The sequence below is a fragment of the Siphateles boraxobius genome, unplaced genomic scaffold, assembly GCF_051911475.1.
Source record: "Siphateles boraxobius isolate OS27281-9 unplaced genomic scaffold, OSU_SipBor_1 204, whole genome shotgun sequence".
NCBI classification, from domain to species: domain Eukaryota; kingdom Metazoa; phylum Chordata; class Actinopteri; order Cypriniformes; family Leuciscidae; genus Siphateles; species Siphateles boraxobius.
The window spans coordinates 2,295,001-2,316,693 of NW_027508816.1; the positions used below are offsets into that span (position 1 = coordinate 2,295,001).

Below are 21,693 nucleotides of genomic sequence, written 5' to 3' on the forward strand. Positions count from 1 at the left end.
TAGTATATCTCGAGGCCACGAGATAGTATATCTCGAGGCCACGAGTTAGTATATCTCGAGGCCACGAGTTAGTATCTTGAGGCCACGAGTTACTATCTTGAGGCCATGAGTTACTATCTTGAGGCCACGAGTTAGTATCTTGAGGCCACGAGTTACTATCTTGAAGCCACGAGTTACTATCTTGAGGCCAGGAGTTACTATCTTGAGGCCACGAGTTAGTATATCTCGAGGCCACGAGTTAGTATATCTCGAGGCCACGAGTTAGTATATCTCGAGGCCACGAGTTAGTATATCTCGAGGCCACGAGTTAGTATATCTTGAGGCCACGAGTTAGTATATCTTGAGGCCACGAGTTAGTATCTTGAAGCCACGAGTTAGTATATCTTGAAGCCACGAGTTAGTATATCTTGAGGCCACGAGTTAGTATATCTTGAGGCCACGAGTTACTATCTTGAGGCCACGAGTTACTATCTTGAGGCCACGAGTTAGTATATCTTGAGGCCACGAGTTAGTATATCTCGAGGCCACGAGTTAGTATATCTTGAGGCCACGAGTTAGTATATCTTGAGGCCACGAGTTAGTATCTTGAAGCCACGAGTTACTATCTTGAGGCCACGAGTTACTATCTTGAGGCCACGAGTTAGTATATCTTGAGGCCACGAGTTAGTATATCTCGAGGCCACGAGTTAGTATATCTTGAGGCCACGAGTTAGTATATCTTGAGGCCACGAGTTAGTATATCTTGAGGCCACGAGTTAGTATCTTGAGGCCACGAGTTACTATCTTGAAGCCACGAGTTACTATCTTGAGGCCACGAGTTACTATCTTGAGGCCACGAGTTACTATCTTGAGGCCACGAGTTAGTATATCTTGAGGCCACGAGTTACTATCTTGAGGCCACGAGTTAGTATATCTTGAGGCCACAAGTTGCTATCTTGAGGCCACGAGATAGTATCTTGAAGCCACGAGATAGTTATATATATATATATATATTTTTTTTTTTTACAAAGTGGGACTAGGGGGGCTCCGTACGAAATAGTAAAATTCCAATAAAAATACACACCTGTGCCAAAATGTATGCAGTTGGCATTGGTAATATTTTCAAAAAAACAAAACTGAAACATGTTAAACATGTTTAAAACCAAGAATATGTTTCTCAAATGAAATTCTAATGAAATGGCTATAGGTGCTGTACTTAGGACAGTTTTAAGTGTTGGTTACTCACCCTAAGGAAGAACTGTCCTCCATCATTACCAGCTTTAATTCTGAAGGTATAGTGAGCGCTGGAGAAGATGTTTGTGGCTTGAATCTGAAAGATATCTGCTGGTACGCTGCGCTCTGAATGAATGCTCATGTATTTGTAAACTATAGACTGTGGCAGGCCTCGACACGCACCCGCGGACTGACACGAACACCGGCTAGGAATCAAAGCAAGAAGATTATTCTTTTTTCCCCATGCTTACATTAGTTAAATCAAAACTTTAAAGTGTCCTGACTTACTTTTCGGCTGTCTGCACGTATGGCTCCTGACACGGGTTTTGAGGGTAACAGCGATGACCTCCGTAATAGTTCCAGCACATCTCATCTTCCCTACACTCATGACCCGTTTCACACTCATTGATGTCTTCCATACCGAAGAAAAGATTGTGATTAGTAATATGTCATACAGTATATATACTGTAATATATGAGAATGCAGATCTTACAACTTCCAAAGAAAAAAAAATGTTGGAAATTTTTTTGCAGCTCAGGTCCATGCTGACCTTTTAAAAAACAATCTGTTTGAACTATTTGAGTCTGTTTTTTGTCAATTGCATAGAACAGAGACTGCCATGGTAAAAGTTACCATTGATCTGTTGATGGCGGGTGATTCTGGACTCTAAACTATACTTGTCTATTTGTCTAAGTGCTGCCTTTAATACCAATTCATATCAAGTTCTTTTTAATAAATTAATCTCTATTGGTATTACTGGGGTTCCTCTCACTTGGTTTAGATCCTATTTCTCCAGTTGCACTTAATTTGTCCAACTTAAAAACTTCAGATTATATTCCTCATCTGTTACCACTGGTGTTCCTCAAGGCTCCATCTTGGGCCCACTTTTATTTATTACCCATTACCTCTTGGTCAAATTTTTGGGAAATTTGGTATTAATTTCCACTGCTATGTGGCTGACACTCAGCTATACTTGTCCTTCAAACCCAATTCTACTCTTCTTTCTTCTTCCCTCTTGGACTGTTTAGATGAGATCAAATCCTGGTGCTTTCGAAATTTTCTCAAGCGAAATATTGATAAAACTAAGGTTCTTCTTGTTGGCACTAAATCCAATTTGGACAGCTTTTCACTTAAAGTGTAAATTGCAGGTTACATTTTTCTCAAAGATAATAAAATGTGCTTATAAAACATAAAGATAAGAACCACCCACCATTGTTTTGTATGTTTTTTTAAACCAAAATGCTGAATATAATATGAAAAGTTGGTACTTTTTACAGTGGTTTTAAGCACTCCCTCTCCCTTCCAATAGGCTGGGCGTGACGTCATAAAAGGGACTCCAAGCCTAGAGTTACCATTAATCTAACGGTAAGTAGGCTAGCAGTTATATTGGATACCTAACTCAGCTAGCAAAAATGGTGTTGACGAATGAAATGACTCCATTGTAAACATACTTGTGTGTGCTGGCTTCAAGAGGACTGTGATCCTGCCTGAAATGAGAGTAAGCTATTCGCAAAACAAATGGGTTCAGGCAGCATGCGTCAAAACCAGGATGCTGCGTGAGGCACATCAGATTTGCCGGTCGCGGGTCGAGCTGCTCCACTAAACTCAAACGTGTTCACCTCACGGCAGCACATACTCTCCACTGCTGATTCCATTGGGTGCCATAGCCCACACAAACACCTGTCAAACACAGCGATAGGACCATCGATCTCTTTTTTTCTTTCTGACAACGAGCATCGCTAATTAGTTGCGATTTAGCACACGCAATATCGCGTTCTGTCTGCAGATGCCAGCAAAAGCGCTATTGTGCCTGTGCAGTGTGTGCATCTCTACAGCTCTGATTAGGACTACTAACACCATGTAAGTAAATAATGTCTTCAGTCGTTGTCCCTCCTTGCTATTCTACATGATGACGATTTTGAAAAGAATTTGGCTTGTTCTCTAATGTTATCCGGTATAGCACCAGGTTAACCTAGGCTAGCTCTAGCTACTCATCAGGACACCTGGCCAACCCTCCACTCATTTTCCTCACAAGCATTGATAACTCTTTGAGGGCCATGATTTCTGGCAATTTCCTCCCCTCTCTCATGCTTGACTCGTTCAAAATTGTCCATAGTCAAGCCACAAACAGTAGGAATCTAGCAGATTATGGGTTACTACCCCCTCTTATGACGTCATCACCCAGTTACGGTAAAAAACATGCTACCTTTGAAGAAACCCCAATAAATGTTATTTTAACGCATTTTAAGACAGAAATGTTTAAATATATACATATTGAGCACTTTAATTTACACATTAATTGGTTGTGGTGGTTAACCTGCAATTTACACTTTAATATTGATAATTCGATAATTTCGCCGTCTTCCAAGGTTAAGAGTTTGGCTGTCACCATTGATAGTAGCTTGTCATTTGAAACGCACGTTAATAATGTCACTTGGTCAGCATATTTCCACATACGAACATCAGTTGTCTTTGTCCATTCCAGTTGCATCTTGTACATGCTCTAGTTACTTCACACATTGATTCTGCTTTTCACTTTTAAATTTGCACAATTGTCTTATTACTTTTAAATCCCTTCTTAAAACTCATCTCTTTAAATTAGCTTTTCCTGATTAATGTAATCTTAATGTTGAACAGATGTTGCTTTGATTGTACTGCTGTCTTGTATTTTATGAGAAATACGTGAAATTACAGAAGTACACTCTTAGAAAAAAAGGTTCTAGAACCTTAAAAGGCACTTCATATATAGAACCTATTGGGGTTTCCCATCATGAGATCGTTTTGTGGATTGAGTTATAATGAATTAATTTTGGTTTTAATTACAAAAAATTGAAATAACCTGAAAGTATTAGGAAATCATTTAAAAAAATGTATCCTTATATAGAACTCTTTTGCCATAAAGTGTTATTTAAAGCGGAGTTCTATTTAGAACTCCACTGAACCTTTTTTTTTCAAAGAGTGTAATATTGCCAATGGAAATTCCATTTACATGAGCACACCTATTGTTGGGCACCATGACAAAGACTGTAGCAAGATACACACACAACATTAAGCTAATATCTTTCCCTCTGTTAAGAAACAAATAAACAGCCTTTTCGTTTCATGCATATTGATTAAAGAAATAAAAATAACAGAGGGGATGAAGCAACATTTGAGCCCTGCATTGTTTCCATGATGTGTTTGGGAATTCCTGCTTGCTCTGATGTGAAATATCTGGGTGTGGATGGAGAGAAAAAAGGCGAGGCAAAGACAAGCGTTATATTTTATGAAGGAGGAGGCTGATACCTTGACACATTCTTGTTCTCTGCAGCTGATATCCGTCTGGGCAGGTGCAGGAATATCCACCCGCGCTGTTCATACACACATACTGGCACATGTAGCTGGAGAACGCGCACTCATCGATGTCTGGACACACACCAGAACAACATACAACTCAACCAACAGTCACATGTACGGAAAGTGATTTACTGATCTGACTGCACTGACACCATCAGATTAGAACAAAACTCGAACTGAGATGAATAACCACACTATTGTCGTTTTAGAGCTGCCTTACAGCTGATATGGAAATTGCCTACAGGTGACTTGACTAAAGGCATCATGATCTTTGTCTAAAACAAGGCTGAGAACAATCTAGCTGATGATAAAGAATGACATTTTGTGCTGCTGTCCAATTAAAATGTGAGAATCGAACATTTGGTGAATTTTAGATAAAAATGCACATACAAATGCATTTAAGTTTTGTTGAGTAAATGAACATCGGTAAACTAAAGCACTTTGTAAGCAGGTTAACTCACTCCCAAACATATGAAATTAATCACAAATATACAAAGCAAATATGTAATATGCATGTTATGTGCTAGTCAGAATGTCAAGTTATGAATGCGATCTTCACATAACATCATACTAGCACATACATACCGGAACGGGGGTGGTAAAAGTATTATTCTGGTTGTCCACCTACTGTAACATGCATATTACATATTTGCTTTGTATATTTGTGATTAATTTCATATGTGCAATGGATCACATTATATTTTATTACAATAGTGTATTTTTTCTGTTGTTAAATATTGATGCATATTTTAATTAATATATAAAATGTTTGAATGTCTGGTTTAATTCAGCACTTGTCAACTAATATTTGTAACGCCCTCTTGTGGACTGCTGATTTACAAAATACGGTGTACACTTATCTTTCCCTCTAACTGAAATAATTTCTTTAGAATCTTTTGGCAGCTCATCACTATACAAGTACTGAGCATGTTTCACTGCTTCAAACTAATGCCTTCGAGAAAGTAGGGAGTGTACTCAGATCAAGCATATTTAAATCAAGCACAGGAACTTGCAGAATAAACACTTACCCACACAAGAGACAGAATCTGGGGCGAGTTCATAACCCCGATCACATTGGCAGATGTACGAGCCCAGCAGGTTGAAACACTGATGCTGGCACGGCTGAGTCAGATCACACTCATTCACATCTGAAACACAAGCCAAATTCAATATTGAAATTTTTAATGTCAGTTAATAAGAAGACATATTTCAGGCATTATTTAGCCAGTTAGTTCATGAATTTCCTCACCCACAGTAAAAACATTTCCAAAACAAGTCAAAGCATCAGGCAGGAGTATGCGATATGTATCGTCTAGGATAATATTGTAATTGTTGTTTTAATGATGTGTGAGCTGATATTTTCAATTATGTCAATCACTTTTTCAATTACCCCCCCCCCCCCCAAAAAAAAAAAAACAGGCCTTAATAGTGCACACTTTCACTGAAGCTTATTAGAATGTCACTGAAAATCAAGATATGGGATATGCCTATTGTCCAAATCCTAAGTCATCAGCCCAGTCAACTGAACTACACTTCCCAGCATCCCGTCTGGTCCCCACCTGCACTCAGTCACCCATCATCACACCCCCACAGATAATCACTCGTCATCACGGCTCATGATCCCCCTACATAAGCAGTCACACACCTCATCACAGTTGTCTGGTCTCATCGTTCAACACTGAACTTCCCCCAGACTACTTACCTTCAGATTACTTACCTCTGCATCAAACTGTCCCGTCCTTTGTCTTATTCAGACTTCTGTGTATCCTCGTCTGCATGAATTCAGTCATCCGGTCACTTCTCATCTCAACCTGCAACAGATAAGACCTGTCACTCACTGGCCAGTATCACTAAAACAATCTGCTATCCAGAGACTCACCTGCTAACTTCATGTGTGTTATTAAAAAAAACTCGGTTCAGACGTTACCTGTGTCTGCATTCTTCTGTTACATGACAGAAGACCAGATCAAACAACGACAACAAAAGCCGCACTATGAGCCTTTCTCTTACCTCTAGAGATCCAGTGAATCTGCTCATCTCCATTTTTCAAGATGGTCATCCAATTGAGGATTAGGTAAGAGAATTTCCCGAACTTTCCTACTTTGTTCCATGGAATGATGGTACCATGAAGATCCTGTTTTGGAGCGGTTAATAGCAATAAGATGACCATCTTTATGACCAGATACCGGCGTCAGCTACCACTTGTTCCCTTAAGAGCTACATTGATTATGTGTTGTGGCTAGGTGGTTCATCTCTCACGGTTGAAGAAGACGCCAGTTCCGTTCAGTCGCTTTCCCTCCAGTCCACTCCAGCCATCAGAGGTTTTGTCCATCAAGTTACCAAACACCACCAGTCTCCTCCCAAGTCCTTCGCCATCTTCACTCCTCATGCAAGCACAAGTGTCACCAGCCGTCATGGCCGCCAAGCCAGAGTCTCCAGTCTTAACTTCGAGCACAGAAGATGGTATTGAACAGTGCCAACCTGGTAGCGAATGTGGCCTGCAGTTATTTCCGTCTGAAAGGCCTTGAATAAATCTTCCCCTCTCAGGTCCCTACATCCAGAATCCACTTCCAAATCCATTGCAGTCTGTGACATTCTCCAGTCTGTTCCAGTGAGCGAAATTCCAGAGCCCGTTCCCACCCCAGTGTCAGCTCCTGAGAATGCAAAGCTGACCATCATGGCCACGGCCATTTTAGAAGTGTGGTCTGCACACACGTTCGCTCCAGCCCCTGAGCACAGTCCAGTGATGGCTCCAGCCCCTGAGCACAGTCCAGTGATGGCTACAGTTCCTGACCAGAGTCTAGTGATGGCTCCAGCTCCTGACCACAGTCCAGTGATGGCTCCAGCCCCTTAGCACAGTCCAGTGATGGCTCCAGCCCCTGAGCACAGTCCAGTGATGGCTCCAGCCACTGACCACAGTCCAGTGATGGCTCCAGCCCCTAAGCACAGTCCAGTGATGGCTACAGTTCCTGACTAGAGTCCAGTGATGGCTCCAGCCCCTGAGCACAGTCCAGTGATGGCTCCAGCCCCGGAGCACAATCCAGTGATGGCTCCAGCCCCGGAGCACAATCCAGTGATGGCTCCTGCCCCTTAGCACAGTCCAGTGATGGCTCCAGCCACTGACCACAGTCCAGCGATGGCTCCAGCCCCTGAGCACAGTCCAGCGATGGCTCCAGCCCCTGAGCACAGTCCAGCGATGGCTCCAGCCCCTGAGCACAGTCCAGCGATGGCTCCAGCCCCTGAGCACAGTCCAGCGATGGCTCCAGCCCCTGAGCACAGTCCAGCGATGGCTCCAGCCCCTGAGCACAGTCCAGCGATGGCTCCAGCCCCTGAGCACAGTCCAGCGATGGCTCCAGCCCCTGAGCACAGTCCAGCGATGGCTCCAGCCCCTGAGCACAGTCCAGCGATGGCTCCAGCCCCTGAGCACAGTCCAGCGATGGCTCCAGCCCCTGAGCACAGTCCAGCGATGGCTCCAGCCCCTGAGCACAGTCCAGCGATGGCTCCAGCCCCTGAGCACAGTCCAGCGATGGCTCCAGCCCCTGAGCACAGTCCAGCGATGGCTCCAGCCCCTGAGCACAGTCCAGCGATGGCTCCAGCCCCTGAGCACAGTCCAGCGATGGCTCCAGCCCCTGAGCACAGTCCAGCGATGGCTCCAGCCCCTGAGCACAGTCCAGCGATGGCTCCAGCCCCTGAGCACAGTCCAGCGATGGCTCCAGCCCCTGAGCACAGTCCAGCGATGGCTCCAGCCCCTGAGCACAGTCCAGCGATGGCTCCAGCCCCTGAGCACAGTCCAGCGATGGCTCCAGCCCCTGAGCACAGTCCAGCGATTGCTCCAGCCCCTGAGCACAGTCCAGCGATGGCTCCAGCCCCTGAGCACAGTCCAGCGATGGCTCCAGCCCCTGAGCACAGTCCAGCGATGGCTCCAGCCCCTGAGCACAGTCCAGCGATGGCTCCAGCCCCTGAGCACAGTCCAGCGATGGCTCCAGCCCCTGAGCACAGTCCAGCGATGGCTCCAGCCCCTGAGCACAGTCCAGCGATGGCTCCAGCCCCTGAGCACAGTCCAGCGATGGCTCCAGCCCCTGAGCACAGTCCAGCGATGGCTCCAGCCCCTGAGCACAGTCCAGCGATGGCTCCAGCCCCTGAGCACAGTCCAGCGATGGCTCCAGCCCCTGAGCACAGTCCAGCGATGGCTCCAGCCCCTGAGCACAGTCCAGCGATGGCTCCAGCCCCTGAGCACAGTCCAGCGATGGCTCCAGCTCCTGACCAGAGTCCAGCGATGGCTCCAGCTCCTGACCAGAGTCCAGCGGTGGCTCCAGCCCCTGACCACTCCAGTGATGGCTCCAGCCCCTGAGCACAGTCCAGTTATGGCTCCAGCTCCTGACCAGAGTCCAGTGATGGCTCCAGCCCCTGAGCACAGTCCAGTGGTGGCTCCAGCCCCTGAGCACAGTCCAGTGGTGGCTCCAGCCCCTGAGCACACTCCAGTGATGGCTCCAGCCCCTGAGCACACTCCAGTGATGGCTCCAGCTCCTGACCAGAGTCCAGTGATGGCTCCAGCTCCTGACCAGAGTCCAGTGATGGCTCCAGCTCCTGACCAGAGTCCAGTGATGGCTCCAGCTCCTGACCAGAGTCCAGTGATGGCTCCAGCTCCTGACCAGAGTCCAGTGATGGCTCCAGCTCCTGACCAGAGTCCAGTGATGGCTCCAGCTCCTGACCAGAGTCCAGTGATGGCTCCAGCTCCTGACCAGAGTCCAGTGATGGCTCCAGACCAGAGTCCAGTGATGGCTCCTGACCAGAGTCCAGTGATGGCTCCAGCTCCTGACCAGAGTCCAGTGATGGCTCCAGCTCCTGACCAGAGTCCAGTGATGGCTCCAGCTCCTGACCAGAGTCCAGTGATGGCTCCAGCTCCTGACCAGAGTCTAGTGATGGCTCCAAATCCTGACCACAGTCCAGTGATGGCTCCAGCTCCTGACCAGAGTCCAGTGATGGCTCCATCCACTGACCAGAGTCCAGTGATGGCTCCAGCTCCTGACCAGAGTCCAGTGATGGCTCCAGCCCCTGACCAGAGTCCAGTGATGGCTCCAGCCCCTGACCACAGTCCAGTGATGGCTCCAGCCCCTGAGCACAGTCCAGTGATGGCTCCAGCCCCTGAGCACAGTCCAGTGGTGGCTCCAGCCCCTGAGCACAGTCCAGTTATGGCTCCAGCTCCTGACCAGAGTCCAGTGATGGCTCCAGCTCCTGACCAGAGTCCAGTGATGGCTCCAGCCCCTGACCAGAGTCCAGTGATGGCTCCAGCTCCTGACCAGAGTCCAGTGATGGCTCCAGCCCCAGAGCACAGTCCAGTGATGGCTCCAGCCCCTGAGCACAGTCCAGTTATGGCTCCAGCTCCTGACCAGAGTCCAGTGATGGCTCCAGCCACTGAGCACAGTCCAGTGGTGGCTCCAGCCCCTGAGCAGTCCAGTTATGGCTCCAGCCCCTGAGCACACTCCAGTGATGGCTCCAGCCCCTGAGCACACTCCAGTGATGGCTCCAGCTCCTGACCAGAGTCCAGTGATGGCTCCAGCTCCTGACCAGAGTCCAGTGATGGCTCCAGCTCCTGACCAGAGTCCAGTGATGGCTCCAGCTCCTGACCAGAGTCCAGTGATGGCTCCAGCTCCTGACCAGAGTCCAGTGATGGCTCCAGACCAGAGTCCAGTGATGGCTCCAGCTCCTGACCAGAGTCCAGTGATGGCTCCAGCTCCTGACCAGCGTCAGTGATGGCTCCAACTCCTGAGCACAGTCCAGTGATGGCTCCAGCTTCTGATCAGATTCCAGTGATGGCTCCAACACTTAGGAGTGCTGTCACAATCCTAAGTCACCACACCAGTCACTAGAACTACACTTCCCAGCATCCCTTTTGGTCCCCACCTGCAATCAGTCAGCTATCATCACACCTCCACAGATAATCACTCGTCATCACTCATGCACCAGCTCATCTGTTTCCTAAGCTGCTGATTATGTTCACCTGTGTCTAGTTTAGTTAATCCTTAGCCTGTGTATAATATAACCCTTTGTTTCAGTTGTCCTTTGTTGGTTCTTGTTTTGCTGTCTTAATATTTTAGTTAAAATTTGTGGCATGTTATCCCCACCCCTAAAGCTGTTTATCCTTTACTGGTTCCATCCGGCACTGACGACTTCTTGGTTCCGAAAAATGTACTTTCATAAAGGTAAAAATCCCACTGGAAATTTAAATAAATACTAAATATCAGCACTCTCTTTTTTAAGTTATATATAGTCAAGTCAAGTCAAGTCACCTTTATTTATATAGCGCTTTTTACAATACAGATTGTATCAAAGCAGCTTCACAGTGATAACATGAAAATAATATAACAGAGTTTGTTTCTAAAAGAAAATTGAGTCAACGTCCACCTTAAGCAAGGCAGATCAATAATATTATTGAATATTAAATGTCCCCAACTAAGCAAGCCAAAAGCCAAGGCAACAGTGGCAAGGAACCAAAACTCCATCAGGTGACAGAATGGAGAAAAAAACCTTGGGAGAAACCAGACTCAGTCGGAGGGCCAGTTCTCCTCTGGCCAACGAAGGAACAGTGCATGATTTATGATTCGGGCAGCATTACAAGTCAGATTGGATCGGAACATTTAGAATATTTATCCATTTCCATCTTTTGGAAGTCCAAGTAATCACGCCGGTGTTGAGACGAGTTGTTGAGGATCAGTGCCGTCCACCATAGAGGGTCCATATCGCCGGTGTTGAGTCGTCTCTTCACAGGCTTTGTGATTGGCGTATCTGAAGTCTCTGTGAAAGGCTGGATACAAACTGGAGCTGACGAACGCCGTTTTTCTCGGGACTCGCGTCCCGAGATAACAGCAGAAAAGCAAAAAGGGAAAATAATTAGCGTAGCTGCTGTTCATAATGATTTCCATAACACGGGCGTAAATGATAAAAAAAAAAAAAAAATAATAAAAAAAAAAAATATAACAGTCCCTCATTCTTCCGGCCTCGCCGTGACCTTTTGATTTTCTGGTTCCACCTTGGATGTCTGGACCTTCACCCCTTTTGCTCTGCTCCACCTCTTTCTTCCGAATCCCCCAGATCCACCTTGGTCCTCCGATCTTCCGGTTCCACCTTGGTTCTCCAATCCTGCAGCATGGCTTGGTTGATCCTCTGGTCCTCCATCTCTACCCTGGTCTTCACCTCTGTCTTCCAAATCCCTGCTCTGCTGTGGTCCACCGGGCTGTGCCATTGTTCTCCATCCCTCCAGCTTTGCTGTGGTGTCCTCCCCTGGTTCTGCCACGGTTTTCTTTAATAAAACACCCTGTAACTAGATCATTGTCTCTACTACTCCTTCCACTCCACAAACACAATATTACAACTACATTTAAGACACAATAATGTCTCGTTTTGCTCCGTTTTGCCAATGAAAATATTTTCAAACAAAGCCACAACAGAACCATTGTATATCTCTGAGCAACACACAGCAGTTTCGTTTCTAAATAAATCTGCATTAAATTAATGAAATCATTTTTTGATTAGTAGGGGGTGTCCACATATATACATGGCCATTTTTTCTCAAGTTGGTTCTTTAGTGTATTTCTTCACCGAGTCTAGAAGCAAAATCAAGATTCCCCGTTTTTTAGATACAGTTGGTCACCACATGCATCTTTTGAACTGATTATTAAAAAAAAACATTCTTCTGTTCTTCTATTATGAGGCTTAACAAAATTTTTCCCTGCAGGACCTTGGAAGCATTTGGTGTGTTTGTACTGGTCCTAAGACCCATTCTTATCAGTATGTTCTCAGTTTGGTTCTTCAGAGTGCATGGTTTCCATGTACAAATGCTTTTGCAGGAAACCTTTCCTCACTAAGGAATTCCTTATCATGTTGTTGATTAAAGAACATATTTTATTGGCAAAGATCTTCATGCTTTGATTCACAAGTTAGGCATCATTCTAAAGTTTCAACATCTTTACTGTTCTCAGAACAAATGAACAATGTTGATTTGCAAATGACAGCTTTGAAACCTTGGGATTTATCCCAACTGCTCTCTCTCTCCTTTTAAAATATGTTGTGCTAACAGATTCACCTTTAATTTGAAGCTCCTCTTGCTCCTGTCAATTGCACAAGACCTTTTAAATTCCTTTGTAAAGATCTTAAATCAAATTCTTGGCAGAACTTTGAAGCATGCTAATCTGAGAGACTTCTTGCCCATTTATCATAAGGACATCTATTTCACTTTATGATATTGACACAGTGATCATAAGAGTAACCGACTGTTTCTATTATTTAATCTATTACTTTAAAATATAGGAAGCTTCCTGTATGTTGCCCAATATTGAATATTCTACAGTAAATATAACACTTAAAAGCACTGACTGCCATCTTAACTCCAACAATCCCCTTTAATCCCATGCTATTTTAATCCATTGGCTCAATCAAAGTATTTCTTATAAACAGAGGGACAAGCAGTAGATTAGAAATGTATGTTGTTAAGGACAGGATTTGTCCACCAGAGTGCAAAAGCAAAACAGGAACACACACACACACACACACACACACACACACACACACTAGGGCTGCACAAATAATCGAATTTGTAATCGCGATTACAATTACGGATTACACAATTTATAATCGTTCAAAGGCGCAATTAGAAGAAAAAAAACACTGCATTTACATTATTCTTTGTGCTTAAAGGTGCATTGTGTAATAGCCCTAAACAGACAAACGCGTTTCGTTACTATGTTGCTCTTCGTGCAAGGAAGCAAGCTTTGTTCAGTGAATAAAACACTGACACAATGATGAACAAGCAACAATAATATTCGCAATAACATAGTTTTACTAAATAATTAAGTAAACAAAATTTCTTAATTTATTCTGGTAAAGAAACGTCATTGCTGAACTGGCTACTCTCTGCTGTCTCAGATGATGACATCACTTCCTGTCGGCCACGTAACTTTTGTTGGTTGCAATTCGTAACCTCACCACTAGATGCCGCTAAAAATCACACACTGCACCTTTAAGATGTCTTTTTTTTCTTCTACAGCTTATCTTAAGGACCCCCCGCCCCCATTGTTTTAATTTTAGCTTTAGCATGACATTGTAATACAATGCATATTTTTACTTTGATTTGGTTTCTTTAAATATTTTTTTATATATTTGACATTTGAGGCTGAATGCTAGAGAAAGAAAATAAAAGTTTTTGTAATTGTAATTAATAATCGTAATTACAATTTCAAAGGAATAATCGACAATTATGATTTTTGTCATAATCGTGCAGCCCTAACACACACACACACGCACACACACACACGGTCTGGTCTTTAACTCACCTACACAGCTGTGGTTGTTGCTGGCGAGCCGGTATCCATCATTGCACTCGCAGTAGTAAGAGCCAGCAGTGTTCACACACATGTGCATGCATAGGTGTGACAGCAGACACTCGTTTCTATCTGCAAAGAGGTTTACACAAACAGTGCGCATTTAACCATGGAATTCTTGACAGATTTGCAGGGTGATAATGGTAACATCTCCTTTTTGTTTTTGATTATTGTTTGATATAGACCAAATCTGATGAAATATTTGCAGGGGTTTGAGGGAATTTTGAGGGGGGACCTCAGTCTGAACTGAGTCTGATGTCTAGTCGGATAGTTCACGTTGATGGTTGATTAGAAATATATTGACTGAACCTTTCACACACGCACGCAACAGATACACAGATCCACAGATCCACAGATCACAGATACACGGATACACGGATACACGGATACACGGATCCACAGATCCACGGATCACGGATGCACGGATGCACGGATGCACGGATGCACGGATGCACGGATGCACGGATGCACGGATACACGGATCCACGGATCCACAGATACACAGATCCACAGATCACAGATACACAGATCACAGATACACAGATCACAGATACACAGATCACAGATACACAGATCACGGACACACGGATCACGGATACACGGATACACGGATACACAGATACACAGATCACGGACACACGGATCACGAATACACGGATACACAGATACACAGATCACGGACACACGGATCACGGATACACGGATACACGGATACACGGATGCACGGATGCACGGATGCACGGATGCACGGATGCACGGATACACGGATACACGGATACACAGATCACAGATACACAGATACACAGATCACAGATACACAGATCACGGACACACGGATCACGGATACACGGATACACAGATCACAGATACACAGATACACAGATACACAGATCACAGATACACAGATCACGGACACACGGATCACGGATACACGGATACACGGATACACGGATGCACGGATGCACGGATGCACGGATGCACGGATACACGGATACACGGATACACGGATACACGGATACACGGACACATGGATACACGGATACACGGATACACGGATCCACAGATCCACAGATCACAGATACACAGATACACAGATCACAGATACACAGATCACGGACACACGGATCACGGATACACGGATACACAGATCACGGATTCACGGATCCACGGATCCACGGATACACGGATACACGGATACACGGATACACGGACACATGGATACACGGATACACGGATACACGGATACACGGACACATGGATACACGGATACACGGATACACGGATACACGGACACATGGATACATGGATACACGGATACATGGATCCACAGATCCAAAGAGCCACATATCAAGGATGCACGGATACACGGATGCACGGATACACGGATACACGGATACACGGATACACGGATACACGGATACACGGATACACGGATACACAGATACACAGATACACAGGAATGCACGCACCGGAAGAATGCACAAAAGCAGTTTTCTTTGCAATAAAATTCACATATATGTGTCCTGTAATTTAATGCACATATAGATGCTAAGCTGATTGTAATTATATTCTTCCTCGAAACAAGAGTACACTCACAACCGCCAGCAGTGACTGAACACATGAGCTCTTTCTATTCCTACACAACGAGACACAAATCACTTTCCAGAACCTTCTCTCTCTCTCCACTCCTCTCTGGGGGAACAAGAGAAGATCAATGAAAGTCAGAAACCAGTCAATCTGCGACATTTCTACCACGGATTAAAATACTACCAATACTACCAGTGTTAATATTAGGTGAATTGGAAAAAATATCTTCACAGGCTAGTAAATATACTCTCGCACTTAGTCGACCAGTACAACCAACAAAACCAAGCTGAGCCTCTATCTTAACCAGTGAAATCACAAAACCACTTTGGCTGACCACTTTCACCAGACAAGTGTTGTTTTCTATCTGAACGCCCCACACACTGGCCTGACTACGTCAGACTTCCTACTTCCGCTCAATCTCATTTCGTTTCTGTACTTAGTCTGAGACATCGACATGTCTCTCAGTTTTCCTCCGGCCTGAAAACAGCCGGCCAATCAACGAACAGAGGGCGGGCTGAGAACCGTGACGTAGACGCTAAGCGCCGAGTTTAAGATTGGGGAAATCGAAAACGGCCGCGGATATGGAGAAACAGGACGCAATTCGCTCTGTTGTGGAGAATATTCCTGGCATTTCCAAACTGAAGGCCGAACAAGAAGAGTGTTTGGTAAACATTTTGAATGGAGGTGATGTTGTGTGCCCTACTCCCGACAGGGTTTGGTAAAAGTTTAATGTATCAAATATTACCGATCGTCAGCGAGAAACTGGGGAGTCTTTCAGACACGAGGCTAATACTGCTGGCGTACCTTGACAGAAGTCCTGCTCGTCGCGTGTGTATCCAGGCGGACAGCGAGTGTCTCCGGCTCTGGGGTTTGAGCGGGTCAGTGGGGTCAGTGGGTTAACAGGGCTTTGGGGAACAGGGTTTGATGATTGTGAGGATTCGTCCCCATCACTGACGAAGATCTGTGCGTTCTGAGGGAGGCAGAGGTATCCGCCATAGTGGTTTATGCACTTCATGCCCCCTTTACAGGCGTCAGAAACAAGGGCACACTCGTCAATATCTGTTCAGACACGGAGAGAAACTGCTGTTACTGTAGGCTTTGGTTTACATTCTCAAAGACAGAAACAGACACAAACACAACAGTTGGCCATAAAAGGCCAGAGAGAGAATATTATATCAACAATACTATTTTATTACCTTTGCATGCCTCTTTAATGGGATCATATTCATAGCCTTCTGTGCACTGTTGTGAACAATAACATTTGTTTTATCAGTCAGAATCTTTTACCAGTCAGTTTAACACATATGAGCTGTAATAAGACAATCACACCTGTTATTTAGCTGTATGTAAATAGGCCTGTCACTATCATTTCGAATGAAGGAAGTGTTTTTTTCTGCCCTACCACCCCTGCTAAAACCGGTCTAGGCTGGTTTACGCTGGTCTTCAAGCCTGGTCAAGCTGGTATTAGCTGGTCTCCCAGATTGACCAGCCTAGAAGGTAAATTATAATAATGATAACTGTCCAAACCCCTCTAATAAAACCAGCCTGAGAGAACAGCTTAAAACCAGCCCAGCTTAGAGTGGTTTTAGCAGTTTATTTCAGCGTGGACGTCTGATGCCATTTCATGATCATTTAAAATCCCCTTATTTAGATGCCAAAATGTCATTGGAAATTAACCTGCAAAATTATTGCAGTTATCTCAAATAATTGCAATTAGATTGAATAAACATGATCAGGCAATTAATGGTAACGTGATTTTGCAAAATAAGACATGTTCCTGAATCAACATATTTTGTTGATCCTGGAACAACATTCCTGTCTGAAAATGTAGTCTTAACCTTTTCCCTATCCCTATCCCTATCCCTAACCGTAACTTATCCCTAAAACCAGAGGGAAATGAAGGTGAATCACTGATAGGCTACAGAAGCACCTAACTCTGTTTAAGACTAAACTTCATCTACACTGTAAACTTGCGATATGTTAATAATGCACTTGCCGTATATGAAACAGGCTCTTCTGCCTCTTGAGAAACAACACAGGCAACAGCTGTCATTATCAGGAAGATTCCCAACATCATACTGGTTCTACATGGGTTAAACACATAACACTTAACACCTGTGAGAACATTTCATTCTGCTTTCATTGGCTCAGCTGCAGCCGCGTACTTCTCTAGAAGTGTCTTTAAAGTGTTACTGATTTAAAACACCTAAACAATGCGTTCAGCGCATATCAATCAGTCGCATACTTACTGTACGATATGATCTGTTTCTGCACAAGAGACTGTTTAAAGAATTCACTTCAAACCCAAAACCCAAAGACATCACTGTTTAACACACTTTTATTAAATAATGTTCTAATAAATCATAATGTTTGTTCAATGAAATGATTTTCTCGGAGCTCATATAACACTTCATGTTGTTAACACTCACCTGAGCTGCTGTGAGTCTGAGTGGAGTCCGGAGAGGATGATGAGGGTCTGATGTCGGGTCCGGAATGTCAGGGATGTTTAAGGAAGAGTTCGTGACGTCATCGCCGCCGCTGAGGAATGTGGGACGGGGAACAGGTTGTTTCCCGCGGCGGGAGTTCGATGGGTTTGATGGGTTTGTTGCTGGGCTCAAGGATGTGTCTCCCTCCACAGGCTGTTTCATAAACTCACTGATGCCAGGTATTGTGCTCAGATTTTAAATAGGTCAGTTTGTAATGTCATTCGAGTCCATATTGTTTCCATGCATTCATCACTTTATGGTCAAGCACCTCTCCTCATTACCTTTGCAATTAAAGAACTGATTTCCCTGACTATGCATTGGATTTGCATTTTAACAACTTTTGAATGCAATATTGCAACATAAATGATCCTGTTGATATATGAATGATTACATCAAGAAAGACTTCTCATGCATCTTGCAAGTTGCGCATGCATTACAAAACCTCAGTTTTTTTAAAATAGGCTACATAAGAAAAAATCAAATCCAATGCAAAGAGTAAACTATTCCATGCACTTGATCACTTTATGATCAAGCACCTCTCCAGATTAAATTTGCAATTAAAGAACTGATTTTCCCTGACTTTGCATTGGATTTGATTTTTTTATGTATTTAAAAAAAACTGTAAAGAGGTTTTGTAATGCATGTGCAACTCGCAAGCTCATTTATGTTGCAATATTACTACATTCAAAAGCTGTTTAAAAAGCATATTTTAATATATTCATTCATGATGTATTTATTACATGTACACAATATTAGAATATAATGATTCATGCAGTAAATAGAGTTTAAGTTGGGTCAAAACACATGACAACAATCCACAAAACAAGAAACTGAATCCAAAATGTAATCATATAAACACAAGAGCTGCAGATAGAGCCATAATCAAACCTACAATACCAGGAAACACAGGAAACGGAGCTCAGCTAATGAGACTGAATGAACCATCAGGTTATTTGACCGTACAAACAGGACATGAAGCACAGGTGATGGAAACGAGACCGTGAGAACCATTGAGTGATCGACTCATACGGAGATCTCACGGGTCTCAATGAGTCCAAATACACACACACTCTTCTTCTGAACACCGACTCAAACAGCTAGGGTCTCCCGGGCTCCTGTGCAGGTTGTCGCTGCGGGCCAATCCTCAATTGAAATCGTGTTTCAGGGAGAACATACAAAACCCGGGGACCCTAGAGTCGTCCCCAGCGTTCTCCCTCCAGCGATGGCCCTGACTCCGCCCACTTCTTCTCTGACTGATGAGGACTTTACCACCTATATAATTGATAAGGTGGCAACCAGTTCTCTACCACAGTTCCTGGGAACCCCTGCTCTACCACACTCAGGCTGTCAGTCCAAATCCCATTATTTGTGTATCTGATTGGAATCTGATCTAAAATTATTGTCCACACTGTGTATCGCAACTGTTCAGGTCCTATAACAGGTTTCCTATAACAACGTCTGACCTTTAAATTTTATATGGCTTGAGAAAGTCACATAAACCACACAAAATCCTATCAGAGCAGTCAGGCTGAAACGGATTTCCAGAAATGCAATTTGAATAGGATTTCAAACCACATATGGTTGTAGCTTAAAACTGATTTGTAAAAATCACATTTCATGTGATTTTTGCTGTTCACATTAGCTAATTCTGATCGGATTTGGACTGACAGTATTAACGTAGCTTTAGGGTGCTTTCACACTGGCAGATTAATTCGAAACAGAGCGTGGTTTGCATGAAAAATTGTTTATGTGAATTGTCATGCAGATGTAACGGAGGCCAGCTAGTAGTCGCTGTGCGAGTAAACCTCACTCCTCTGATCTCAAAACGCTCTCTAGCGACAGATGCTAGAGGCTGCAGTCTTTAGCCTCCTTGTTAGAGCGCCTGACTCTCATGCCGGAGATCCGGGTTCGAGGCCCGCTCGGATCGGGTCGAGTGGGACCCGGGTGGAGGGGTTACACAGACCCAAGACTACCTGTAGGAGGCTGTCTGCTTTAGGTTGCAATGGAACTGTGTCATAAATGTGAAAAAAACTCAAACTCGGGTCCGCACTTGTTCAGAAGGTAACATAACATGCGTGCGTTTCAGAAGTTTGCAAGTAGTAGAAAGCCAACTTTATGCAACACATGCAGTAGACTAGGAGTTCTCAACTCTGGGCCTCGAGGTCCACTTTATTGCAGCGTTCAGCTCCATCCCTGATCAAACTCACCTGAACAAGCTAATCACGGGCTTCAGGATTACTAGAAACTTACACACAGTTGAGTTTAAACAAGGCTGGAGCTGAACTTCGCAGGAAAGTGGACCTCGAGGGCCAGAGTTGAGAATCCTGCAGTAGACGCAAGTGTCATTCCCTCTGTTGTGCTTAACAGCAACAGATTAACGTTGTTTTCTATCATGCGCCTTGCACATTTGGAAGATGAACGCAAATGCACCCGAGTTTGATACGGTGCTTTCAAGTCCTCCTGGGAAGTTCATACTTACGAGGTGGGAAGTTGTGTTTACGACGTCAGGTGCGTTCAAGTCATTTTCGTCAGAGTAAGATGGCAGCGTACTTCCTCTTAATTACACAAAAATACAATAAGGTTCTTTTAGTCTAGTTCTGGAAAATGAAGAACAAAGAAATGTGCATCAGGTGTATTTGTTTTTTATGTTTTTAATTAATTTACTAATTAATAACTTTATCGTTACGTTACATTGTTATATTATAATGCCATCATATTCTGTGCAGGCAATTAGCTTATTTCGCTGTAAATAGAAAAGCCTGACAATATCACTGCTAACTAATTTGAATCATTCTGTTATTCTGCCATGTTTCTCACTGACACGCCCCCAACTCATAAAGATCGGGGATTAAAGAAAATCCAGAGCTTCCCACTCGTATTCACGACATCATGTGCATTCAACTCGTAAATACGATCTTTACAAAATGACTTGAACGCACCATAAGCATCAAGTGAGTGTGAAACCAGCACTCCTGTGAATTCAAGCTCTGCCTCGGTCGTGATCGGCTCCACCGTGGCCTCCTGGTCCGCTGACTTCATCTTGGTTCTCTGCTCCGCTAGACTCGGCTTGGTCTCCGGCTCAACACTGCCTCCCTTCTCCTCACTCCACCTCGGTTCCCAGATCCTTATGGGGCTGGCCCTCCATCCCTCATGGGCTGCGTCCGAAACCTGATAAATGCTTCCTTCGGAGGACGCAGTCCAAGGGCGTAAGGCATCAAGGCACGCCCGGATGCAATGTTAGTTTTACTTCCGGCCTCCTGAGATTACTTTATCTGATCGATTTCTGAAGGCAGCATAGATGTATCCTTCGCTGCCTTTAATATCCCACAATCCTGTGCTTTCCATTCTGTGACAGTTGAGCTAGAAAAATTAAAGATTGCGTCTAAAAGTTGCGGCTTGTCGTCAGTTTGTGTGTAAATGTAAATTTTTGATCAATGTTTTCCACTTATGATACCTTTTCTAGCAAGAAATTGCTATTGAAGACATTAAATATACACTTATTTTTCCATAAAGCTCTGTCTATTTTGCTGTAGATCCTTAAACCATTACGCTACCTCAGAAGTCTGTCCATTTCTTGAGATGCCTTCGTGTGCAAACGCTGCCTGCAGAGTCATTGCCTAATGCGGCACCGAGGTAACAAGTCACTGCCTACGTTTTTGGACGCAGCCCTGGACTCTTTGGGTGCTTCTCAGTTC

At 44.3% G+C, this 21,693-nt stretch overlaps 1 protein-coding gene across 1 annotated transcript in view; it reads right to left on the reverse strand.

Annotated features, from left to right (window-relative positions):
- Positions 1-18,136, reverse strand: part of efemp1 (EGF containing fibulin extracellular matrix protein 1) — a 27,798-nt gene extending 9,662 nt beyond the window's left edge. Inside the window, exons 1-9 of the mRNA XM_077237583.1 lie at positions 17,942-18,136; positions 17,509-17,596; positions 16,709-16,754; positions 16,317-16,571; positions 13,878-13,997; positions 5,577-5,696; positions 4,498-4,617; positions 1,501-1,624; positions 1,226-1,418 (exon numbers count right to left, since the gene is read on the reverse strand). Of these exons, the coding sequence (XP_077093698.1) occupies positions 1,226-1,418; positions 1,501-1,624; positions 4,498-4,617; positions 5,577-5,696; positions 13,878-13,997; positions 16,317-16,571; positions 16,709-16,754; positions 17,509-17,589 (1,059 nt within the window). The 5' untranslated portion in view covers positions 17,590-17,596; positions 17,942-18,136. The remainder of the gene's footprint in view (positions 1-1,225; positions 1,419-1,500; positions 1,625-4,497; positions 4,618-5,576; positions 5,697-13,877; positions 13,998-16,316; positions 16,572-16,708; positions 16,755-17,508; positions 17,597-17,941) is intronic.
- Between the last annotated feature and the right edge of the window lie 3,557 nt (positions 18,137-21,693).